General features: G+C 44.6%; 1 protein-coding gene across 1 annotated transcript in view; it reads right to left on the bottom strand.

Moving 5' to 3' along the window:
- Window positions 1-4980: 4980 nt before the first annotated feature.
- ERC1 (ELKS/RAB6-interacting/CAST family member 1) overlaps window positions 4981-21494 on the bottom strand; it is a 67945-nt gene continuing 51431 nt past the window's right edge. The window contains exons 16-18 of the mRNA XM_075206062.1: window positions 20677-20778; window positions 10515-10703; window positions 4981-10192 (exon numbers count right to left, since the gene is read on the bottom strand). Coding sequence (XP_075062163.1) covers window positions 10055-10192; window positions 10515-10703; window positions 20677-20778 — 429 coding nt within the window. The 3' untranslated portion in view covers window positions 4981-10054. The remainder of the gene's footprint in view (window positions 10193-10514; window positions 10704-20676; window positions 20779-21494) is intronic.

Genomic DNA, 21494 nt, shown 5'->3' with positions numbered 1-21494 from the left:
CAAGATTTAGTTAAAAAAAACAATTACATTAATACACCTTTGTTTTATTAAAAATAACGTTTCCCAGCTTGGTAAAATCAAATTTGTTTGTAAAAATAAAGAACAGCGTCTTATAGTCCCATAGGGCTCATTAACACGAGCAACTTGAGAAAACTGCTGGAGAAATAGCGCAGCCTAGAAACGCATTGATCTCAGTGACTTATTGTCTATACTGTTCACACTGCGAGAAAATGGCGGCAGCGTAATGGACAGCCTAGGATTTTCCTCCGGGTGCTCCGGTTTCCTCCCACACTCCAAAAACATACTGGTAGGTTAATTAGCTGCAAACAAAAATTGACCCTAGTCTGTGTCTGTGTGTGTGTGTTTGCCTGTCCGTGTCTGTATATTAGGGAATTTAGACTGTAAGCTCCAATGGGGCAGGGACTGATGTGAATGAGTTCTCTGTACAGCGCTGAGGAATTAGTGGCGCTATATAAATAAATGATGATGATAGTTCACAAAAGAACTCTTGGTGCATGAAAAAGTGACTGCAATGCATTTGTCATAAGTACATGTAGCAGGCTGGCAATTAATCTGTGAGTGTACCTCACTAGATATGCTACACACAAAGGATTGTCAGGCCTCTGAATTGCACTTATCCTCTCTCAGAGGTTGAACAGGACAAGCCTGCAGTCACTTATCCCAATTCTGTCATCCTTTCCTCCTTCCCCAGAAGTCCAGCGACTTCCAACGATCGCTGTCTAGTAGACCGTTATTAGCCAACATGATCCCAGTAACGGGGAATTCATTCCCCGTCACCAAAAAAATATTTAACGTCTTCTGCCAATGGACAGAACAGCGCATTTCTATAAAGAGATATTTTGAAATCCATAATGATTAGAACAAAAAAAAAAGAAAAATGTTATTCTTTATCTCACTTCATTAGAAATGTCTACAAACGGCACAAACCCCGACAGCCCGGAGTCGTCTGTACGCGCTGGTGGCGATGACGTGTTTTTGTAGAAACCAAAATCTTTGACATAAACAGAGGAAGGGACAACAGCAATAAAACAGTACTGGAAAATATATAGGTATTTTAATATACTGCTCCATGATAAAGTGGGAAATCTTGGTGACAGGTGCACACAATTAATCAGCGTTTTGTTCCACTTGGCGTGGAGCCCTCTGAAGCGCAGCTTTTTCCAAGTATCTGTCATTATTTTCCGTTTTATTCTATTCTCTCGATGACTCCCAACTTCTCAGCTCACTACATTCACATTCTGCCACTTCTCCGTCTTCTCTTCCCTCGTTAAAATGCTCTCTTTTGACCCGTTTTTGAAAACAATACTCTTGACCTCCCACTAACCCACCCAATTACCAGTCTGTCTCCTGCCCATCACTTTGCAGCTTGTGAAAACTTCTTGAATCTTCCCTATAAAGGGGAGGGGGGGGGGGGTTTCTCCCGTCGACCCTGAGTTCAGGTTCTTGCCAGGCTCGCTCATACGATGCAACAGCGCCAAATTAGTGTGACCTTCACATAGCTAAAACCAGAAGACATTATTTAGTCTTACTTGAACCATCTGTGGTCTTTGATGGCACGGACCACCCACCACCTCTTCTCTCCCGAGACTCACCGCAAAACGTGAAACCAGTAAGATTAGGATGAGATTTGCTACAAAATGAAAAGTCCCAACAAACGTTCGCTGTAGACAACGCAGTAAAGATATCTTTGTTTTGAGAACTTATTGTTCCACCATTGATCAAAGTTTGGTTTTCGGATCTGGTTATAGCAATGGTGACTCTAGAAAAGATAGGAGACATTTTCCACACCTTTGATTGACAGCTCACGGTGCTTCTGTGTCTCCATCAGGGTCCAAACAAATTGTATTTCAGGTACCAGTTTCAACTGTTCATAAACAACTGGAAACCTCCATCTGCAGCTAAACGATTTGTGAGGTCCTGGATTAAAAATTTAGGCTCCCACAAAAGCAATACCAACAGTTATATATGGGTTAGGAGATGTTTTCACCTATACTAAAAAGTCCTAATTTTGTGGCAGGTAATAAACATTTTGTAAAGGATTGGTAGAAAGTCCTGGATGTCCTTATATTTTTAAGCCATTCCAAGGAATCAGCAAAAGACTCGTCTTCATGCCCCTAATTAAACGTTTGTTACGTCTATAATAAAGTGTATTTCAAATTTCAAAGATGTACTTTAATTTCCTTTGACTGAAATGATTGCAGATTCCAATCCAGTAACCCGTTCATCCTTCGTCCATAAGTGCGTCCAAGTTTCTTACGGAGGGGGACCAAACATTCATTCTCCACTAATACTTTCTAACATCATATCATAAACCGAACACAAGGAATCAGAAACTCCCTCCATTGGTCTCTCTGCTTTGACACTTTCTAAACAGAAGACCCAGCGCGTTTCTCAAAGGGGTCTAACTGCAATATGGACACGCTCAATAAGCATTGGCCTCCTAATAGATGACGCAGCAAATAATGTATAAAGTCTCTGTTCGATGTGTCCCACTCTAGTACATATAGAAAAGTATCTGTTAGGTCCTAGGTCCTGTTTCCAGAACAGCCAGGAAAACAACCAGTAGAATGTTCCTGGGCATTTACGGCAGCACAGACTGAACGCAGCACCATAGACGTTATTTCAATCTGCCATCAAGAAAGACATGTACACTTTGTCCCATGCTGGATAATTACTTATAAAACATATCTGGCCCATGGGCTTTATAATAATGGCTTTTATTTCTTTATTAGCAGCATGTCACAACTGTTTTTACATCACTACATCGAACTTACCTTTTTATTTCACTAAGACCAGAAAACGGCCTCTGCTAGGTCAATCAAAGTCACCACTCTGAGCCAGCATTGCTAACTTGTGCTGCTAAACACTGGGTCATCAACAGAAGCCTCTCAAGCACATTGACCCCAAACTGCTTCGGGAGGAAACCCACACAAACACGGGGAGAACATGCAAACTCCACACAGATAAGGCCATGGTCGGGAATTGAACTCATGACCCCAGTGCTGTGAGGCAGAAGTGCTAACCACTGAGCCACCGTGTTGCCCTAACTTCTGAATCTATTCTCTGCTTCCAGCAACTTCTCTGGACAGTTTTTACGATCCCTGTTTTGGTATTGGCACAGTATAAGACTGATGTTCGTTTAGTCAGAGACAATTTGATTTAGAAATATTTATCATTTGGTTGATCTTGATAAAACATATTTATTCATTATTACCTGGACTGGGCACTTTTCTGCAGTAATGTATAATTCAACACCAGAGCTACGGACCAAAACAGTAGGATCCTCCAGAATGATGGGAACGGACATTAATATTTTTTACTCAGAAGCAAATCTGTGCTCTGTATGTGTAGAAGATTCTGGATCATTGTCTGTCCTGTACGGTCTATGTTAGAGTGTGTCTTAGACAATAATTTCTTCTGATTTTCTTCAGGAACAGAGCTGCTTTCTGTTGCTGACATATTAGACCCTGACCATTTAAGGAGCCTGGCTCTCAGACCATTATCATAATTTCTCAGGGGCCAAAACGGCATCCCTGGCCCCCACTGCTCCTGAATCATTTGTGTCTTTTGCCTGTATAAAATGATTGACCAACTTGCCGTTTATCATTTTGATCCATCTCTTTGTAAGCTATTGCCCTCTTTATGGGCATGAAGGTGAATCTCTTGCCCCTCTCTGACCCCAAAGAATCACTAAAAAAAATAAATAAGGCTATCCAGGATTTTATACCAATCCTTGACGAAATGTTTATTACCTGCCACAAAATTGGAACCTTTTAGTAGATATGAAAACATCTTCTAACCCAATTATAGTAAAAAGCTTACTGGTTTATAGTGAAGGGACAGGCTGCATTCTCAGTGATGTCACTGGTTCCTAGTGACTGGATAGGCTGCATTCTCAGTGATGTCACTGGTTCCTAGTGACTGGACAGGCTGCATTCTCAGTGATGTCACTGATTCCTAGTGACAGGATAGGCTGCACTCTCAGTGATGTCACTGGTTCCTACTGAACGGATAGGCTGCACTCAGTGATGTCACTGGTTCCTAGTGACTGTATAGGCTGCACTCTCAGTGATGTCACTGGTATCTAGTGACTGGATAGGCTGCACTCTCAGTGATGTCACTGGTTCCTAGTGAATGGATAGGCTGCACTCTCGGTGATGTCACTGGTTCCTAGTGACTGGATAGGCTGCACTCAGTGATGTCACTGGTTACTAGTGAATGGATAGGCTGCACTCTCAGTGATGTCACTGGTTCCTAGTGACTGGATAGGCTGCACTCTCAGTGATGTCACTGGTTCCTAGTGAATGGATATGCTGCACTCTCAGTGATGTCACTGATTCCTAGTGACTGGATAGGCTGCATTCTCAGTGATGTCACTGGTTCCTAGTGACTGGATAGGCTGCACTCTCAGTGATGTCACTGGTATCTAGGGAATGGATAGGCTGCACTCTCAGTGATGTCACTGGTTCCTAGTGACTGGACAGGCTGCACTCTCAGTGATGTCACTGGTATCTAGTGAATGGATAGGCTGCACTCTCAGTGATGTCACTGGTATCTAGGGAATGGATAGGCTGCATTCTCAGTGATGTCACTGGTTCCTAGTGACTGGATAGACTGCACTCTCAGTGATGTCACTGGTATCTAGGGAATGGATAGGCTGCACTCTCAGTGATGTCACTGGTATCTAGTGAATGGATAGGCTGCACTCTCAGTGATGTCACTGGTATCTAGGGAATGGATAGGCTGCATTCTAATTAACATTTTTTATCATATAATAAAATTGCTGCCTCCATTCTGTATAGACGGGAGTGCAGCCTAAATTAATTTGTGCAGTTAAGGACTAAACAGACTACACCAGGTGCTAATTACATGAACTTTAAATCAAGAGCAATCCTGTTGCTTCCTATGTATGAATATTATGTTATCGTTCCCCCTCTGTCTCAGAATGAGAATAAATGATTACACGTTTTTAGTCATTTTTATTTAATTTTTCATATTTTTGGCATCCTTGTGTCAAGAAAAAAACAAAAACAACAAATTAACAAAAAATTTAAAATATTGGTACATGAAGAGAGACAGGAAGGGTTACATTAACCTCTCCGCTTCCAGAGTTCAGGCCACGCAAACAGCGCCCCCTAGGACCCTGGAAGTGAAGATATATATTTATTTATTTTTTACCATTAAAAAAAGTTTTTACAAGGTTTAAAAAAAGGCACAAAACAGCCCAATGAGATACAGAGGGAGGACATTGCTTAACCCCGTTGTGGCAATCGTGATGCTGGGTGGCTGGCTCCTCCAACAGCGGAGGGGTACATTGTAACACATATAAACACATTTGACAAACAAAAAGTAGTAGTGACTCGGCCAGCAGCTAGAAATTGCCCCTTAAATTAATAAATGGGGTGTCCCTTCCTATCCCATGTTTTAGCTTTCAAATCTCACAAGACACATGAAACTCCTCTATAACATGCCCAGATAATACATTCATTAGCCCTCTTATAACCAACCCCCCTCCACCTCCAGGGTTGTGAGCGAGGGCCCGGAACTGGAATATCGCCTTTGCAGCGTCCATTAAGGTCAGCATCACGAAGGGTTAAAGCAGCTGATCACATACTCCGTGTTAAAGCTCAGAGACTATGAACAAGCCAAGCGGACTCCGCACCAGGCCGGAAAAAACTACATTTCCCATGATGCTTAGCCCGCTGTAGCATCCAGAGTTATACCACACACTTCTGTGACTCCAATACAGCACAATATATAAATATTTTTTTAATATTTCAGGTTAGCTTTAACTATCCAGTAAATAGTATATCCTGCTTTGCTGGGTTCTGGCTTTCAAAAACATGTTCGGTCGATCTACAGAATAACCGTCTGCATCGTGGAGGCAGCCATTTTGTTGGTTGAAGCAATATTACAGACAATGGTGCAGTGATGTCACAAGTTCCCAGTGTAACCGTCGCACTGACGGCCCATCACACTGTGTCCTGCGGGCCGCGGCCTCTCACACTGACCGTTGTTGAGGAATCTCAATGACTGAATCAGTTTTAAAAGTTTAAACAGCAGCTGCGGAGTTATAGGGGGAAAGCTATACAGGATTTACTATGCTCAACAGGATGTGTATGGGGGTAAGAGCACGTCGTGCTTTAGAGTGTAAGCTCCTAGGAGGAGGGCGATTCTTCCCCACTTGCTTCCATCCCCTCCTTTGTCACCTGTGTCTACACCTGTCATCCTTGTAATTGCCCAGGAATTATCCTTTACAATATGACAATTTATGGTGCCCTTCTTGTACCCCCGCTTTTCAGTTCTACTTGCGCTATGTAAATTTTAGCAGTATTTTGTTTGTGACCTTGTTTCCATCATGTTCAGCGCTGCAGAACTTTGTTGCCCCATCAATAAACCCTTTTAATAATGCTGTACAGGACGGTGTGAGCTAAGAATGAGTCTGTTTTGCTAGACACAGGGCTGGTGTATGGTAAATATTAGCATTTCTGTACCCATTTGCCATACTAAGCATGCGAAACGCGTTGTGCACAACATACTAGGTATATTCTTATCATACCGAACATGTATAATGCATGACGCAGACCTATTTCTAACCTACCACATACACATTCATTTGATTTTTTCCATTCTGTGCACCACGCAATCGGTCACTCCACAGTGGAGCACGCAATCGGTCACTCCACAGTGGAGCACGCAATCGGTCACTCCACAGTGGAGCACGCAATCGGTCACTCCACAGTGGAGCCAGGGAATTGGACAGAACTTTGTGAACTTACAGGCAAAAGGGGCATTCTCATAAACACTGCTTCAGCTGAAAAAAATGTCTGCCTCCAGTGTGAAGGTCACAGTCAGAATGTAGGACCAGCATAGAGGTTTAGCCAGGCTGCTATGATTTGCAGACTTTGGGATCCTCCCAGACTAGTAATTCCCTTTCACTCGATCAATACATTTTGACATTGTGTGGTTTAAAAGAATAAACCCACAGATTTAACCTTTAAAATGAAAACTGATAAAACATTTAAATATAAATACAATCAATACAGAATCCTTCTAAAAAATTCTCCCAGCATTAGCAGGAATCAGATCACTATACGCAAATCTCTCATAACTCTGCAACAGCTGCTGGAAGCTGAAAGCCGACATAGTCTGCAGAGCTTTAACACAGAAGTAAATATTGTTTGTTTTTGTTTAAAACATGATTGACATTTTTGCTTTATTAGTGTACAAATTCAGGCAGTAAATCGAAATAAAAATAAATTCAATATGGCAATTAATCCATACGTAAAACACGCGCGCACATATCTCACATCTATACACGTGTGCGTGCGAATACAGTACACACACATCTCTACTTCTGTGGGCCCCCCAGATGCCCCACATCCTGGACAATGTGGATCGCTTCTGTCAAATACAGTAACAGACGTTAGACACAGATGGGTGATTAAACGATTTAAGGGCCCGTCGCAGGCATATACCACAAACAAAATAAAAGTAAAAAGGCCTGTAAAATTCAGGTATTACACATTACTCCTCAAAACACATCAGGAACGGAGGTTTGATTTTTTTTTTTGACACAAAAGTTTTCGAAAAACATCCCCCCCCCCCCTTCCATATTTTTTTACTCTAAAAAGGTGTAGCAGCGGTAGCCATTTTGCTCAGTAAGATTTGCCTTGTAGTGTAGTGTTTGTGTATATATATATATATTTCATTATCTATACATATATACACATACCTATTCATTTAGTGTTAGGCAGTAAGCCTTCAAAAATAATAACCAAAAACGGATGCGTCTCGCTGTTAATAAAATATGTTTTCCTTTGCAGGCTTTGTATAAGTGGAGTTATAAAACGCGCCAGTCATCTTGAGAACTGCGCCCCCTAGGCATCGTGTTGTGCCCACCGATTCCTCTACAACAAGACGGAGACAGGACTTTGGATAAAAATGCACTTGGCGAGACCACACACAGCGTACGTCTCCCTCTAGCAGCTTCCCCCCGGTCTAGACTATAGACAGCAATACAATACAATACTGTGCGCACACGGTATTCATACACTCAAAAGCTCTTCCTAGAACCATCTTGGTAGTGAGCCCTTTGGATGCGTTCGTTGCTCTCTGGGTTTGCAAAGCAGGACCTAGTCCTTTCTGTGGACCCTTCACCTGCACGCGACGGAGCCTGCGAGACTTTGCCAGCGTCCGTAGAAATGATAGGATGTATTCTAATATTGGTTCAGTCCGCACAGCAACCCCCACCGCTGTGAGCAGATGACAGGTGCGCTTTAAGGACTGTACAGAGAGTAACATTTCTGGACTTGCAATGTCGTCTAGCCGCACAGCCCGAGCACATCTGGGTGAAACAGACAGCTGCTAATTTATGGTCAGTTTATGGTACAGATCTAGACAGGACACACTCTGCTTTGTAACTGGGATCTGCTCACGGAGCAGGTTGTGAATTATCCACAGACTGGTAGAAAACCTTTGACCTCGGCTGGCAATAACTTACTAAAAAAGCCTAAACATCCCATCACATTCCACCGTGTCTCAGCAACGCAGGAAGCTCTGACGGTGTAACATTAACAGAACATCCTCTCCCATCTCCACTGACGGCTCATCATCTTCGGATCCCCCCTCGACACCTCCTGGTCAGATCTGAATTGCATGGGTTCTGAATGATAAACTGAATTCCTGAGGTTATCAGAGGTAGAGGGTCTTTTGCTGGTCACCAGGAGGGGCGACAAGCTTTAACACGGATTAGACACAGACGGTGGTACGGCATCTAATTGGGTCATCCGAGAGATTTTATCCAAAACTGCTAAGACAGACCTAGAGCTAGACAAGATATCCTCAGCAATGGTACATTGTAACTGGGATTTATAAGCCAGTTCATCAGCAGTTATGTCACAGTTAGTACATTGTTCTCCAAACTCTTGTAACTTCGCTTCCCAAATATTGGCTGGGATATTGCTAACTCGATTTTACCTCTTTCAGAGAGGACTAGTGCATGGATGATTTAAAAAAGCCCACAAACCAAAATTGAAGTTAAATAAAAGCTCCACTTGTTATTTTCACAAATATATAAGCAAAAAGCAGGAAATGATATCCTATACACACAGCAGGAAGCTGCATGGAACCTATCGTAGCCTAAAATTGGGGGAATATTTGACTTGATCGAGGCAAATATCAATTTCCGACAAGGTGTGGGAATTTTTACGTATATATTTGTGAAGGTTTTCAAGATCCCTTTTTACATCCGATCAGCTGGTATTTTGGGCTAAGTGACGCTCTTAAAACCAACTCTACTGGAGAAGCCAGTGCTTCCTGGGTAAGAAGGAAACTCTGGTTGGATTTGGTTGGAAGGATCGGACACAGTGCTGGCTGAGATCGTTGGTACCAGGACAAACAAAAATAATTAATCTAATCTTCTCTGCGAGACTAGAGTAACAGCTCGAGTCTGAATAGGTCAAGGAACCATTGGGGAAAGGGAGCAGGTGCTGTCATAATACAGGTGCTGTCATTTGCAAGCTCTGATGTAGCAGTTAAAAGATTATCTATTGGAAATGAATGGATTTCGGTGCGATAGACCATATAGTGTTGGCCAGAATACTTGTGAGGTCGTAGGACAGGGATATCATCTGTTTAGATTACAAGGAACCTCTGTAACAGTCTCATTATAGCTCAGTGCCACGGCCCCTTACATCACTTGTCTTCAGTCACGGTCACCATTGCTGTAGAAAGTCTGACGAGTTATTAAACGGAAGAGTGCACCCACTGTGACTAAGGAACTGGGGAGGCCAACTCCACCCTGATGGAAAGTAAAATGTGGTCCTGAGGGGTCGTACTGCCACCCCCAGACGGGTCAGCCCCAGCGGTCAACTGTCATACAGTGCAGTGTGCCGACAGGCAGTGCAAGGCTGGATGTGCGGGTCCCTACCCGAGGCTGGCGCCAGTGGGCGGAGGGGAAAATGGTCGGCTAACACCGCGTCCGTGTGGTAGAGCTGTAGGTGATGTCCATGTGCCCTAGCGGTGGGTGAGGTCAGGAGGACTCTTCCAAGGCATTGACCACTTGTTCCAGGATGTCAGGGCAGTGATCCGCGATCTGTTGGAGGATGGCGTTGGCGAACTCCTGCAGATCCGCACTCTCGCGCTCACATTTTTCTAGCTCTTCGGTCAACTGGAAAGCAGAAATGGACACGTTACCAAACAGAAATGGAAACCCTGACAGTTGACAACTTCCTGTGCTATAAAAATAAATTTAATATACAACATTCCCTGGAAAGCGATTCAATGCGCTCAGCGGCCTCTCCTGCTGGTTGGGTCTGAAACAAACGTTTGTTAGTGAATACATCCTGCAATTACTGGGTATTGTCAGAAAGGATAAGTGTAGAGAGATAAAAATAAAAATATACAGGACATTAAATTTCAGGAGGATACACCAATGGTCTAATGGAGACGTGGCCGCCGGCTTGTACATGACAATAAGTTGTGACACTCACTTGATCGGCCGTCATCTTCTGCAGCCTCTGCTCCCAAACTGCCCGGTTGTCGTCCAAGTAGTAGGAGTCTGGCGGGTGAAGCGCGTGGAGTATCTGGGGGTCTCTGTCCTGGCACAAAGCAGTCAGGTGCCCGATGTAGAGTTTGAGTTTGCTGCGATTCTGGTCAAGGTCTAAGAGGGGTTGGATCATCTAAGAGGGGAGAGGAGAAAGGCGGGTGAAAGAGATGCCCCGGCAGGGTATCTAGGTATGCTCCCACCCCCCAATATTTCGGAGACACTGCATACTGAAACCTCCACCAAAAGCACCACCACCAGCACCGTTAACAGATGGATCACAGACAAGAGCGCACTATGGAGGACGAGGACACTTCTTACTCTCTCAGTAACAGTTTTTAGAAAAAGGAGATTAAATGTACAATTTATAAGGTAAAGAAAAACAAAAGAGAAAAACGAGCGGAATAGTTATAACCTTGAAGGGACACAGAATGATTCCTACAATGCTCATAATAAGTGGATAAATCAGCCATCTGACAATTGTAAGTACAATAGACTGACCGCTTGTCGAACTTATTCCTACAATGGTCAGCTGAACAAATCAACCAATGTAGAGTGACGTTATAAATACACAAGAGCATCCCAGGTATTATTATATATATATATCCATACATACATATACACACACACACACACATATATCCATACATACATATACACACACACACACATATATCCATACATACATATACACACACGCACAGCGACAAGTTGTATCAGGTGTAAAGTTGCGCAGGCCTGGAGATACGGTATCTCAGTGTCACGTTCGCAGACGAGAGTGCGGGCGGCTGGCTGGGTGTCACGTCTACGTGCCCCCGGCCCACATGGAATCGAGTGCCTGTCAGCGCCCGGATAAGGTGGAATTAAAAGCTCTGACATAAGCCAGTTGCTCCCTTGGGGTTGCGCTGAGTGGCCTGGAAAACAGATAATGGAGACAAAGGGTCGGTGTGACAGGAGATAATGCTGCTGCACTTGACAAGAAATACCAAGACTGTGAGGGAAGCGCTCGGCCACCCAGCACCATAAAAACACTGCAAGATATTCAATGCCAGACAGTGCACGGTACATAACGATGTACTCCTTTATCAATACCGTGTAACCGTCAGCTGCACGCAGAGGAGGCAGCCATTTTGTCGACCGACACAAAATTTAGCCCAACAATTCGCTAATAGACTCACTGAAGCATGAGTCAGAAGATAGCGCACAAAAATGGGGACAGTGATCACTGCGGACAGAATCTGCCACAGAACCTCATAAAACACTGACAGCCATGTTCACCAGAGATGGTTTATTTCTGTGGTAAAATTAAGATAGAAAAGAGACGTTTTCTACGACCAGTTCACATCAGGCCAGAAGATCTTAAACTTGGCATATGCAGAACTTTTGCTGCTAATCTGGTCTGAAGTGGGCACAATGGCCTAAATTTGGCATGATAACTATTTTTTTTATGAAGCCTCTTTTCTGCACATTTAACTTTTTTCTCAGTCAAAACAATGAATATTTACCATGTTTAAAATGAATCACAAAACAAACCCCCAAACAACTGTTCACTCTACTCAGGAATAGAATCACTGTAAAATAAAATAAAATAAATTAGGACTTCAGCCGACACTGCAATTTCTATATATACTGGGATCAGAAGTAGATCTTGTCCTTACTTTTACTGAACCTTTCAGTGTCCTCTCTACTGATAATTTGCTAATTATTCATTTATAAATCTCTCTTAAAATCAAAAGACAACTGAATTGCCCTGTACCCTTGACAAATTATATATATATATATATATTTATTATTTAATAAACTGAATATATTCGGCACCCGGTTTACTTCCTAGACGTCTGCAACTCGTAAGGTTCCTGTACATAATTTCTTACTTCACTGCCTATTACTTGTGTTACAGCCAATCATTTACAACCAGAAAGCAATAACAACACGACTGCATCCTCCCAGTGACTGAATAGTTAAAGATGTGTGTTTACAACAGAGGTAAAAGCAGCCTATAGCTTGTGGTAGAACTACAAGTCCCAGCCTGTAACAGAAGAACCCTACCCATTTGTCCTATAAAGTGATTATTTGTAAAGTTATCTGCTAGCGGCATTGTACGCAAATGAGTGCGAGAATCCATATTAAGCAGCATAAAATACAGAAAATTACAAAGATTTGTTAAAAAATAAAAAAGTTGTTTAGAGTTTTGCATTATTTAAAGGATGTGAAAAGTGGGTGTGGCCTATACATGATGGAGGCAGCCATATTGTGGGGGAATGCAGTCTATTAATTCATTATGGGGCATTATTAAAGCGCTACGGAATATGCTGGCGCTATGATGATCAGTGATGTCACTGGCTATGCCGAGAGGATGGGCTGCTTTCTCCTAGACGTTGGTTGCTGATGACAGGTCCCCCCCGAGAGGAGAGGACAGACCCCCCGTTACCCATCCACAGGTCACACAGCAGACAGCAGCTGGACCTGTCCGTATCTGTCCTGGGGAGGCCACAAGGCACCATCCCAAACCTGGACGGAGGATTTATAAGACACGCGATTTGTCACGCATGATGTACGGAGTAATGAATGGAGTCTGTACATGTCTGCCGAGCCTCACCTGCTTCTCCCGACAAGACATTAATAATCACCATGGAGGACAGTGTAGGAGTAATCCTGTAACTAGGAGAGACAGGACATATCGTTATATAATATGCGGACTGATCTAAGCCTCCAAGTTCAGCCAAGAAAAGTGACAACGACCCCTCGGCCCAAAAACACGGACTATAATTAACATCATCATTTATTTACATAGCACCAACACAAACAGTAATATCATCAGTTATTTATATAGCGCCACTAATTCCGCAACGCTGTACAGAGAACTCACTCAAATCAGTCTATTCCCCATAGGAGCTTACAGTCTAAATCCCCTAACATACACACACAGACCGAGAGAGACTAGGGGCAATTTAATAGCAGCCAATGAACCTACCAGTATGTTTTGGGAGTGTGGGGGGAAACCTGAGCACCTGGAGGAAACCCACGCGAACACAGGGAGAACATACTAACTCCACACAGATAAGCCCATGGTCGGGAATCGAACTCATGACCCCAGTGCTGTGAGGCAGAGGTGCTAACCACTGAGCCATAAAACAATACTGGGTAATACAGACAGAGAGAGGTAAGAAGGGTCCTGCTCGCAAGTGTGGACAGGGTTTCCGGGACAAGAGCGGCAAAACCTAGCGGGACGTGCGGTGGCCGATTCTCCCGGTCTGCACTTTAAATATTTTGTTTCACCTTCATACAAAGTGTTACTATGATCCTCATATGTCGCGGTCACTAAAGAGGTTAAAAATATTTCCCCCCCCAATAAATAATGCTTCAGTATAATGACGTGCAGAGTTCATTGTGATGCATAAATTAAACATAGCCTGAGGAGTCAGTGATTAGTTAGAGGCTGTGATTCCAATTATAGATGGCAGAACTGGTTGCAGATCATTTCTCAAACCGGTGTGATAACTCGCCAGAATCTCTAGAACCTTAGATCGATTCACAATAGAAAATGAGTTGAGTTTCGAGAAGGTCAAAAAGGTTTGTCAAAGAAAGAGTTTGAGCTCAAATTGATGCATTTTAATGGTTTTCAATCGAATGGTCGAAGGTCCAACGCAAATGGCAAACTTACTGCAAATACGGTCGGTATTTGCAGTTTAAATTTAAATTATTTGTTTTCTTTTCAATATCTCTTTAAAAAATATTTCGTGCTTAAAAAGAAAAATATTTAAAAACACTAAATTTTGACGCGAGTGGAGACTGCGAACCGGGGGCGCAATCGGCAAACTGCTAACGTTGAACACAAGCGGCAAATTTCAAACAGCGACCTCAATTTGCTGATACTTGGCGATTGCGCCAAACTCAATTGATGCCATCAAGCTGGCGACTTTCCACTGCGTTTCAACCGGCTTAAAAATAAGATTGTGTCCTAATTAAAGAAACAAACTGTAGTTAGAAAGAAGAAAGTATGTTAAATCTCATCAAATTAAATCTTTCTGAGCTCTTCGTAGTCTGTGAAGATAAACTGTATTTTCCATCCCAAAATCTACCGCTGTGAAATTAAAATCTTTAAAAGAAGAAAAAGCAATCGCTCCGAAAGCCCAAGTTTAACAGTAAATAAAGTTAATGATAAAACGAACATCTCTGGTGATAACGATATTATACGATGTGTATTGTGGGATTCTGCAGCTTGGCGCTATTCTCTGCGGCATCGGAGGAACGGCCAGTTACCGTTATTGTAACACAGGGCAGGGGGCTGTAACACGAACATCTGTGCAATGTTACAGACAAGAGTCTTTGGCTGGTGCGAAGCTTTGATCTATGCGGGAGGACAGACATAGGAACCAACTAAACCAAGTGTCCGTCGGATCCATAACGAGGACACAGGCTGAGCCCCCAGGATCTGTCCAACAACAAAATCCATCACTTCTTGCAGCGATCTGGAGTAACGTCAGTTCTTTCTCCAAATGCTTTAGGTTCTCATCTAGGGAGTGTCTGTGGAAAGTCACTTATAGGGTTAACTATTATTGGACCTAGAGAGGGCTCGGGGAATTCCCAGGAGTTTTCTTTTGGGGAAGGGGGGGGTGATATCGGTCTAGGATGATCCCCCTCCGCCCTCTACACACAGCATCTCCAACCAGCTTGAATTTGCCAGTACAAAGCCGCAGTGTCAGATCACCCATCAGCTAATCCTCTTATTCATGGGGCTGAAACCGTGGACAATACGCAGATAACAGATGAAATGGAGAGCGGCCAAGTATGTTAAGCGCGGCCGCGGCGTGGATGAGTGTAAGCATGCGTGCAATCCACTTCATTAAGAAATCTATCTTCTCTCTATACCAACGTGGCCCGGAGTCCGCAACCACTTTTTTTTTTTTAATGGTTTAAATAATAAGTGTTTTATGCACTGCGGCTCTCCAGCCGTTGGGGAACTACAAGTACCAGCATGCCCTGGCTGGCCAGGGCAGGCTGGAACTTGTAGTTCCACAGCAGCAGTCTACATAATCACGCAACCTACAAAATAATAATGTTTAGTCTCTTGCTGGTCCGTATTGATTATATTACAATCTACAAGCTAGTTTAGCAGCGAGTGGGTTAATTCTGTGTGAGGGGGTGGCAGCGTCCGTTCTGTCAGGGGTGGGAGGGAGGGCTAAGGTTTGGGAAGGGCAGAAGGAAGGAACCATCCAAATTCGAGATGCTCCAAGTCTCTGTGACGGCGCCAAGGGACACAGTGTTTGTGAGATATTCCTCAGATGTGCGTCCAGCCGCCTCCCAGGCCGCGGTGAGATAGGACCGTGCAGGGGAGATCTTAAGACTCTCCCTCCTGGGGGGACAATATGTATCACATATTACATGTATGGCATGTATTACAGAGACGGCATTATAAAAAGGGGTACAGGACTTCTCCACCTCAGATTGTATTTGTCCAACGAGAATATTATGGGCTGAATATATAAAACTGTCTCCTGTTTGCAGAATGCATAATTCAGTACAGTTCCATTGTTTGCCTCCTCTTCCCAATAATCCCTTTATAATACACCAGACTGGACTAAACGCCTGTAACTAATATCTGTTGAAATCAGTGAGTTCTGGCGTCATCGCTTCAGGAAAACCTGCATATTAAGAGGTATAATCCCTCGTTATGTTATTACGGATATTAGAAGTCACCTCCAATTTGTGTGACCTGCATAACAGCTCCCAGCCTGCACCTTGCGCTATTATAAGAGCGCAGATCTCTTTGGGGGCTTCTAATGCACATCTACCAACTGTCCACATTCATGGATGGTGAACGGGGCGGGGCTTACATAGAAGTGGGTGGAGTTTCATCTCAAGGCGGGAGGGGCTTTTTTGTCCCGATTTTGCATGTCTAAATGTTGGGAGGTACATAGCGCCCCCTTGGGTAGGGCAATTAACTTGTTGCAGCTCTATAAAATACTAGAACACATTTTGGACAGACTATTTACACTAAAGATCAGATATACGGTCGTCTAACCAACAATGCCGTGCAGTGATACCGTCAACGCGGCCGGAGACAGCCGGCAGCTCTTGTACAATATGTTGCAGGAAACAGAAATTAAAGTTAAGTCTTTTGGGAAATTCACATTAGGATGTTATTCAATACAATGTAACGAAATCAGCAGCTGATAATAATCCATTTAGATGTAAATTAATTGTCCACATATGAATTACATCTTATGGAGTTATATAAAATAATATAAGTATATATCATAGTCCTACGTACATTGTAAAATGTTGCTGCCTTAAGGTTGGGGGGCATTAAATACACAACAAAAATACATCTCATGAGACCGAAGATCTAAGTCTCGGTATTTGTTGTTCCGTCTCCTCACAGACTAAACTTTCTGCCCTGTGATGAGCTCAGGAGAGGAGACTAAAGCCCAATATTCACCCTGTGGCCTACTCCTGCCACGTGGTCGGTGGCTGTCCGGCGTTCCCGGGGTTAAATCCGACCCGGTCGCGTGGATACAAAATATTTTGGTGTCTGAGAGCTGCCTCTCGTTAGCAGGAATGTGACGGGAGCCGCCATAGGAGGAATTAACAGGGTCCTTAATTAGAAGATAAGCACAGTGGCCGACACTTCACATGGCACCTGCTGGGGACTGTCGGATCTCAGATAAGGGGAGAGGGCCGGAGACGCTGTCATCCGCGACATCCTACGTGCGGCTGAGGCGGCCATATTGTGGCTGGAGTAGTACTGATCGGAATGTAGGCTATCAATTCCCTAGGGACCAGATACCTCACTGAGACATGAGGTGCCTCATACCTCGGTCTCGTCAAGCAATATTAATAGTCTTTGGTCCTGAAATCGTCACTTATTTAGCCATTTATTCCATTCTCTGGGGCTGGTAGACCCTCCGTAATTTAGGGCAAAGTAGGAGACTAACTGCACCGATCAATTATGTATTACTAGATCTAACTTTCCTTATTGTAAATTATATTGTTCATCACAAATATTTAATGGGGAGGCTTTACGCATATCGCACTAACCGCGGTACATTTTAGTACACTGTAATAATTATTTTGGTCATTAATTATTGTTTTATTTCTTTGAACTTAGATTGATTTGATATTTTGCTGAAAACAACTTCTATTAAATGCCTAGGTAACCATGAAATAAGCATTTGTTTAGTAAAATTAAATAAACGTTAGATTTTAATCAAGCTAAAATGTGCGTCCCATAAAGTTGACTATTTCTCTTGCCTAGAAATAAATGTAGACCGTCCCCGATGCCAGTGGCACTCTATGCAAATGAGGCGGAAGTGATCTAGTACATTGAAAACGAAGACGGCTAATGTGGTTCTAGGAGATGAAACTATAAGGAGAGTGAATATGATTTCTGAATGTAACAATCCTGAGGGGTTTTGGAGACCTCAGACCAAGTAAGATGTATACAGCGAATCCCCGTGTGAATACGTCCCCATGGAGAACAAAGGGTTACTGATCGCAGATGATCTGGGACAATGCTTGAATACACCACAGTTATTCTGCGGAGAGAGCTGGGGGGCAAGTTCACAGGTGCTCAGAGTCCTCTACATTCCTCTAATTACATGCTCCGTGAGTTCTTCCAACATCAACAAAAAAGGGGGGCGTATAAACTCCCCCCTCCCCAGAAGAAAAGCGGGATTAAATCCCCATTAACCCCTCCACCTTTCAGCTCTCATAGCTCTGCAGGAGATGGGTTATCAGGACAAAGAAAAATCACTTAATCTATTTTACCCACTCTGCAAAAACACCGACCTTCATCAAAGAGCCGCGACGGAGGATCGGACAGAGACAAAAGGAGCTGGACGGATGCAGAGTCCAACAGCAGCGGAAATACTGAAGTCACATTACACAGAACAACAAGTGTATATCGGACTGATACATTGGGTGTAGTTGTGTAGTGCTCAGAATTACAAATATGTCAAATAAAATAGAGAGAGACAGAGAAAGAGAGAGAAAGAGAGAAATACAGGTAGAGAAAAGGCGAGAGAGTGAAAAATAGCAGGAGAGCAAGCGAGCGCGAAAGAGAGCAAGCGAGCGCAAAAGAGAGCAAGTGAGCAAAAGCCAGCGAGAGAGCAAGCGAGCAAGAGTGCGAGCAAGCGGGCAAGAGCCAGCGAGCAAGAGTGCGGGCAAGAGCCAGCGAGCAAGAGTGCGGGCAAGAGCCAGCGAGCAAGAGTGCGAACAAGAGCCAGCGAGCAAGAGTGCGAGCAAGAGTGCGAGCAAGAGTGCGAGCAAGAGTGCGAGCAAGAGCGAGAGTGCGAGCGAGAGCGAGAGTGCGAGCGAGAGCGCGAGCGAGAGCGAGAGCGCGAAAGAGAGCGAGAGCGCGAAAGAGAGCGAGAGCGCGAAAGAGAGCGAGAGCGCGAAAGAGAGCGAGAGCGCGAAAGAGAGCGAGAGCGCGAAAGAGAGCGAGAGCGCGAAAGAGAGCGAGAGCGCGAAAGAGAGCGAGAGCGCGAAAGAGAGCGAGAGCGCGAAAGAGAGCGAGAGCGCGAAAGAGCGCGAGCGCGCGAAAGAGAGCGAGCGCGAAAGAGAGCGAGCGCGAAAGAGAGCGAGCGCGAAAGAGAGCGAGCGCGAAAGAGAGCGAGCGCGAAAGAGAGCGAGCGCGAAAGAGAGCGAGCGAGCGCGAAAGAGCGCGAGAGAGAAAGCGAGGCAGCGCGCGAAAGAGAAAGCGAGGCAGCGCGCGAAAGAGAAAGCGAGGCAGCGCGCGAAAGAGAAAGCGAGGCAGCGCGCGAAAGAGAAAGCGAGGCAGCGCGCGAAAGAGAAAGCGAGGCAGCGCGCGAAAGAGAAAGCGAGGCAGCGCGCGAAAGAGAAAGCGAGGCAGCGCGCGAAAGAGAAAGCGAGGCAGCGCGCGAAACAGAGCGAAGGAGTGCGCGAAACAGAGCGAAGGAGTGCGCGCAAGAGCGAGCGCGCGCGAGAGGGAGAGAAAGAGCGAGAGGGAGCGAAAGAGCGAGAGGGAAAGAAAAAGAGGGGGAAAAAAAAGAGAGACATGTACACACATACATACATACATACATACATACATACATACATACATACATACAAACACACACTAGAATAATGTTCTCAATCACCTACACAGTGGAGGCGGCCATTCTGTGTCTCCCACTCAGCCGTGTCACCAGTTTTAGTGAATTAATAGGCTGCAGTCTCATCATTAATGTTTAAGCCAAAATTGTGTCAGCCTCTGTGTGCAGGTGATCGATACAACGGCTCCTTGTGCCATATTTTGGACTGTAACAAGTGAACCGTCCCTGAGGCGAGGAGGAGATTTGGGTGAACACTGAATCTGTGGTGAAATGTACAAATGCAGCCTCGCGAGATGAACACAGGACAGGAAGCGCATGCCAGGGTGTGAAGGAGTTAATGAGACTGCGCCATGCAGACGGGGCGGACAGACTGCGACATGCAGGAGGCATTGAGGACAGACCCCGGGTAGGAGCCAGAGAGAGTTCTCACCGTTCTGAACAAAATGGCTGACCTAATCATCTCGCGGGCTATGCCCAAATACCCTCCTCATCATCCTATTGGTAGAGAGAGGATGAGGACAGAGGAAGCATCAGAGAGCAGCATGAGGGATGAAATAAACATCTGGTTAGTAATCAAAGCAGAAAAATAGAGACTATTATATACATTTATATAGAAGCTGTTACGCCGCAGACATTGGTGATCCGGTCATGTAACCCAACTGTCCAACAACCAGATCCGCTGTCAATCTGGCCACACGTGTGGGAAGACACATTGTACAGACGTGATTGCTTGGGCAGCAGGACAAATGAACGGATCGCATGTTATCCGCAGTGCCCACAGCCTTTCAATGTGAGGCTAATAACAGACACTTACCTGCATGTAAGACTCTGAAAGGGAAAGTGTTAGTTGCTAGCCCCGATGCCTATGTCTACACCCAGGACACTAACGGTCTGTGGTCTGTTTGTGGAGCGGTGCCCCAAAATATTAATACGTCTCGTTAAAGGATTCCATAGGTCCTCACACACCCCATAGGTCCAGCAGAACCCCCCTCTTCCCACAACACAGGTGGAGCAGACAGGAACACACACGGGTACACAAGGACCCCCTACCTGATCGGGGGAGGGCTTGTGGTTGGTTTGGTTGGACTGGGGAGAAGACTTCAGGTGGTCGACTTCGTAGTTGTCCGCCATCAGTTTCATCCTGTTCTGCGTCTGCGGGGGGAAGAAAGGTGGAGATATTACACAAATGTGACAGCTAGAGAAATAGTAAAGTCTCCGCCTGCCGCGGCGCAGACCGGCGGTCACAGAAGGAGGGCGCAGGAACAGATGGCAGCTGGGAGGGTTATTGCTGTAAGTGGACACTACAAGCAGAAGTTATCAATAATATTACTACTGCAAAGATCTCACACCAGAGCAGTCTTATGTCTTCTAACCTGTGATGATTCCGATGAACAGTCCGTGTCATTGTAATAACTAAGAATAAATCATCAACTAGATCAACGTCTTTGCAGCAAAAAAGCAAAAAGGTCATTAAAAGATTTTTACAAGACATTCAATGAAATGCTGATGATAGTTCAGCACAAAACACTGTATTTGTAGAACTGTCAAACAGAGAGAGCGCAGGCTTCATTCAGTGGGCAGTGAAGAGTTAACCCACCAGCTAATGGCAACGTCTATGATACTGCAGCCAACTCCCCCTCAATCAGAGTGAAGGGTCACCCAGCCACAACAAGCAGAGGGGGGGCTACAGCTGAGTACATACATACTGGGACATCAGAAGGATAATGTGCACAGATGTGCCGGACATTCGTCCCCAGCTGAGCCCGGGGCTGCTGACACAGCAATCTCACCCCCCCCCCCGGGGGCGAGGGTAAATATTACTTAATGTCCCAACTATTTCAACTTGAGCTCTCTTCACTCACTCAGGG

Source organism: Mixophyes fleayi, chromosome 4 (genome assembly GCF_038048845.1).
Source record: "Mixophyes fleayi isolate aMixFle1 chromosome 4, aMixFle1.hap1, whole genome shotgun sequence".
Classification (NCBI taxonomy): Eukaryota; Metazoa; Chordata; class Amphibia; order Anura; family Limnodynastidae; genus Mixophyes; species Mixophyes fleayi.
This window is presented reverse-complemented; position numbering and strand designations above follow the sequence as displayed.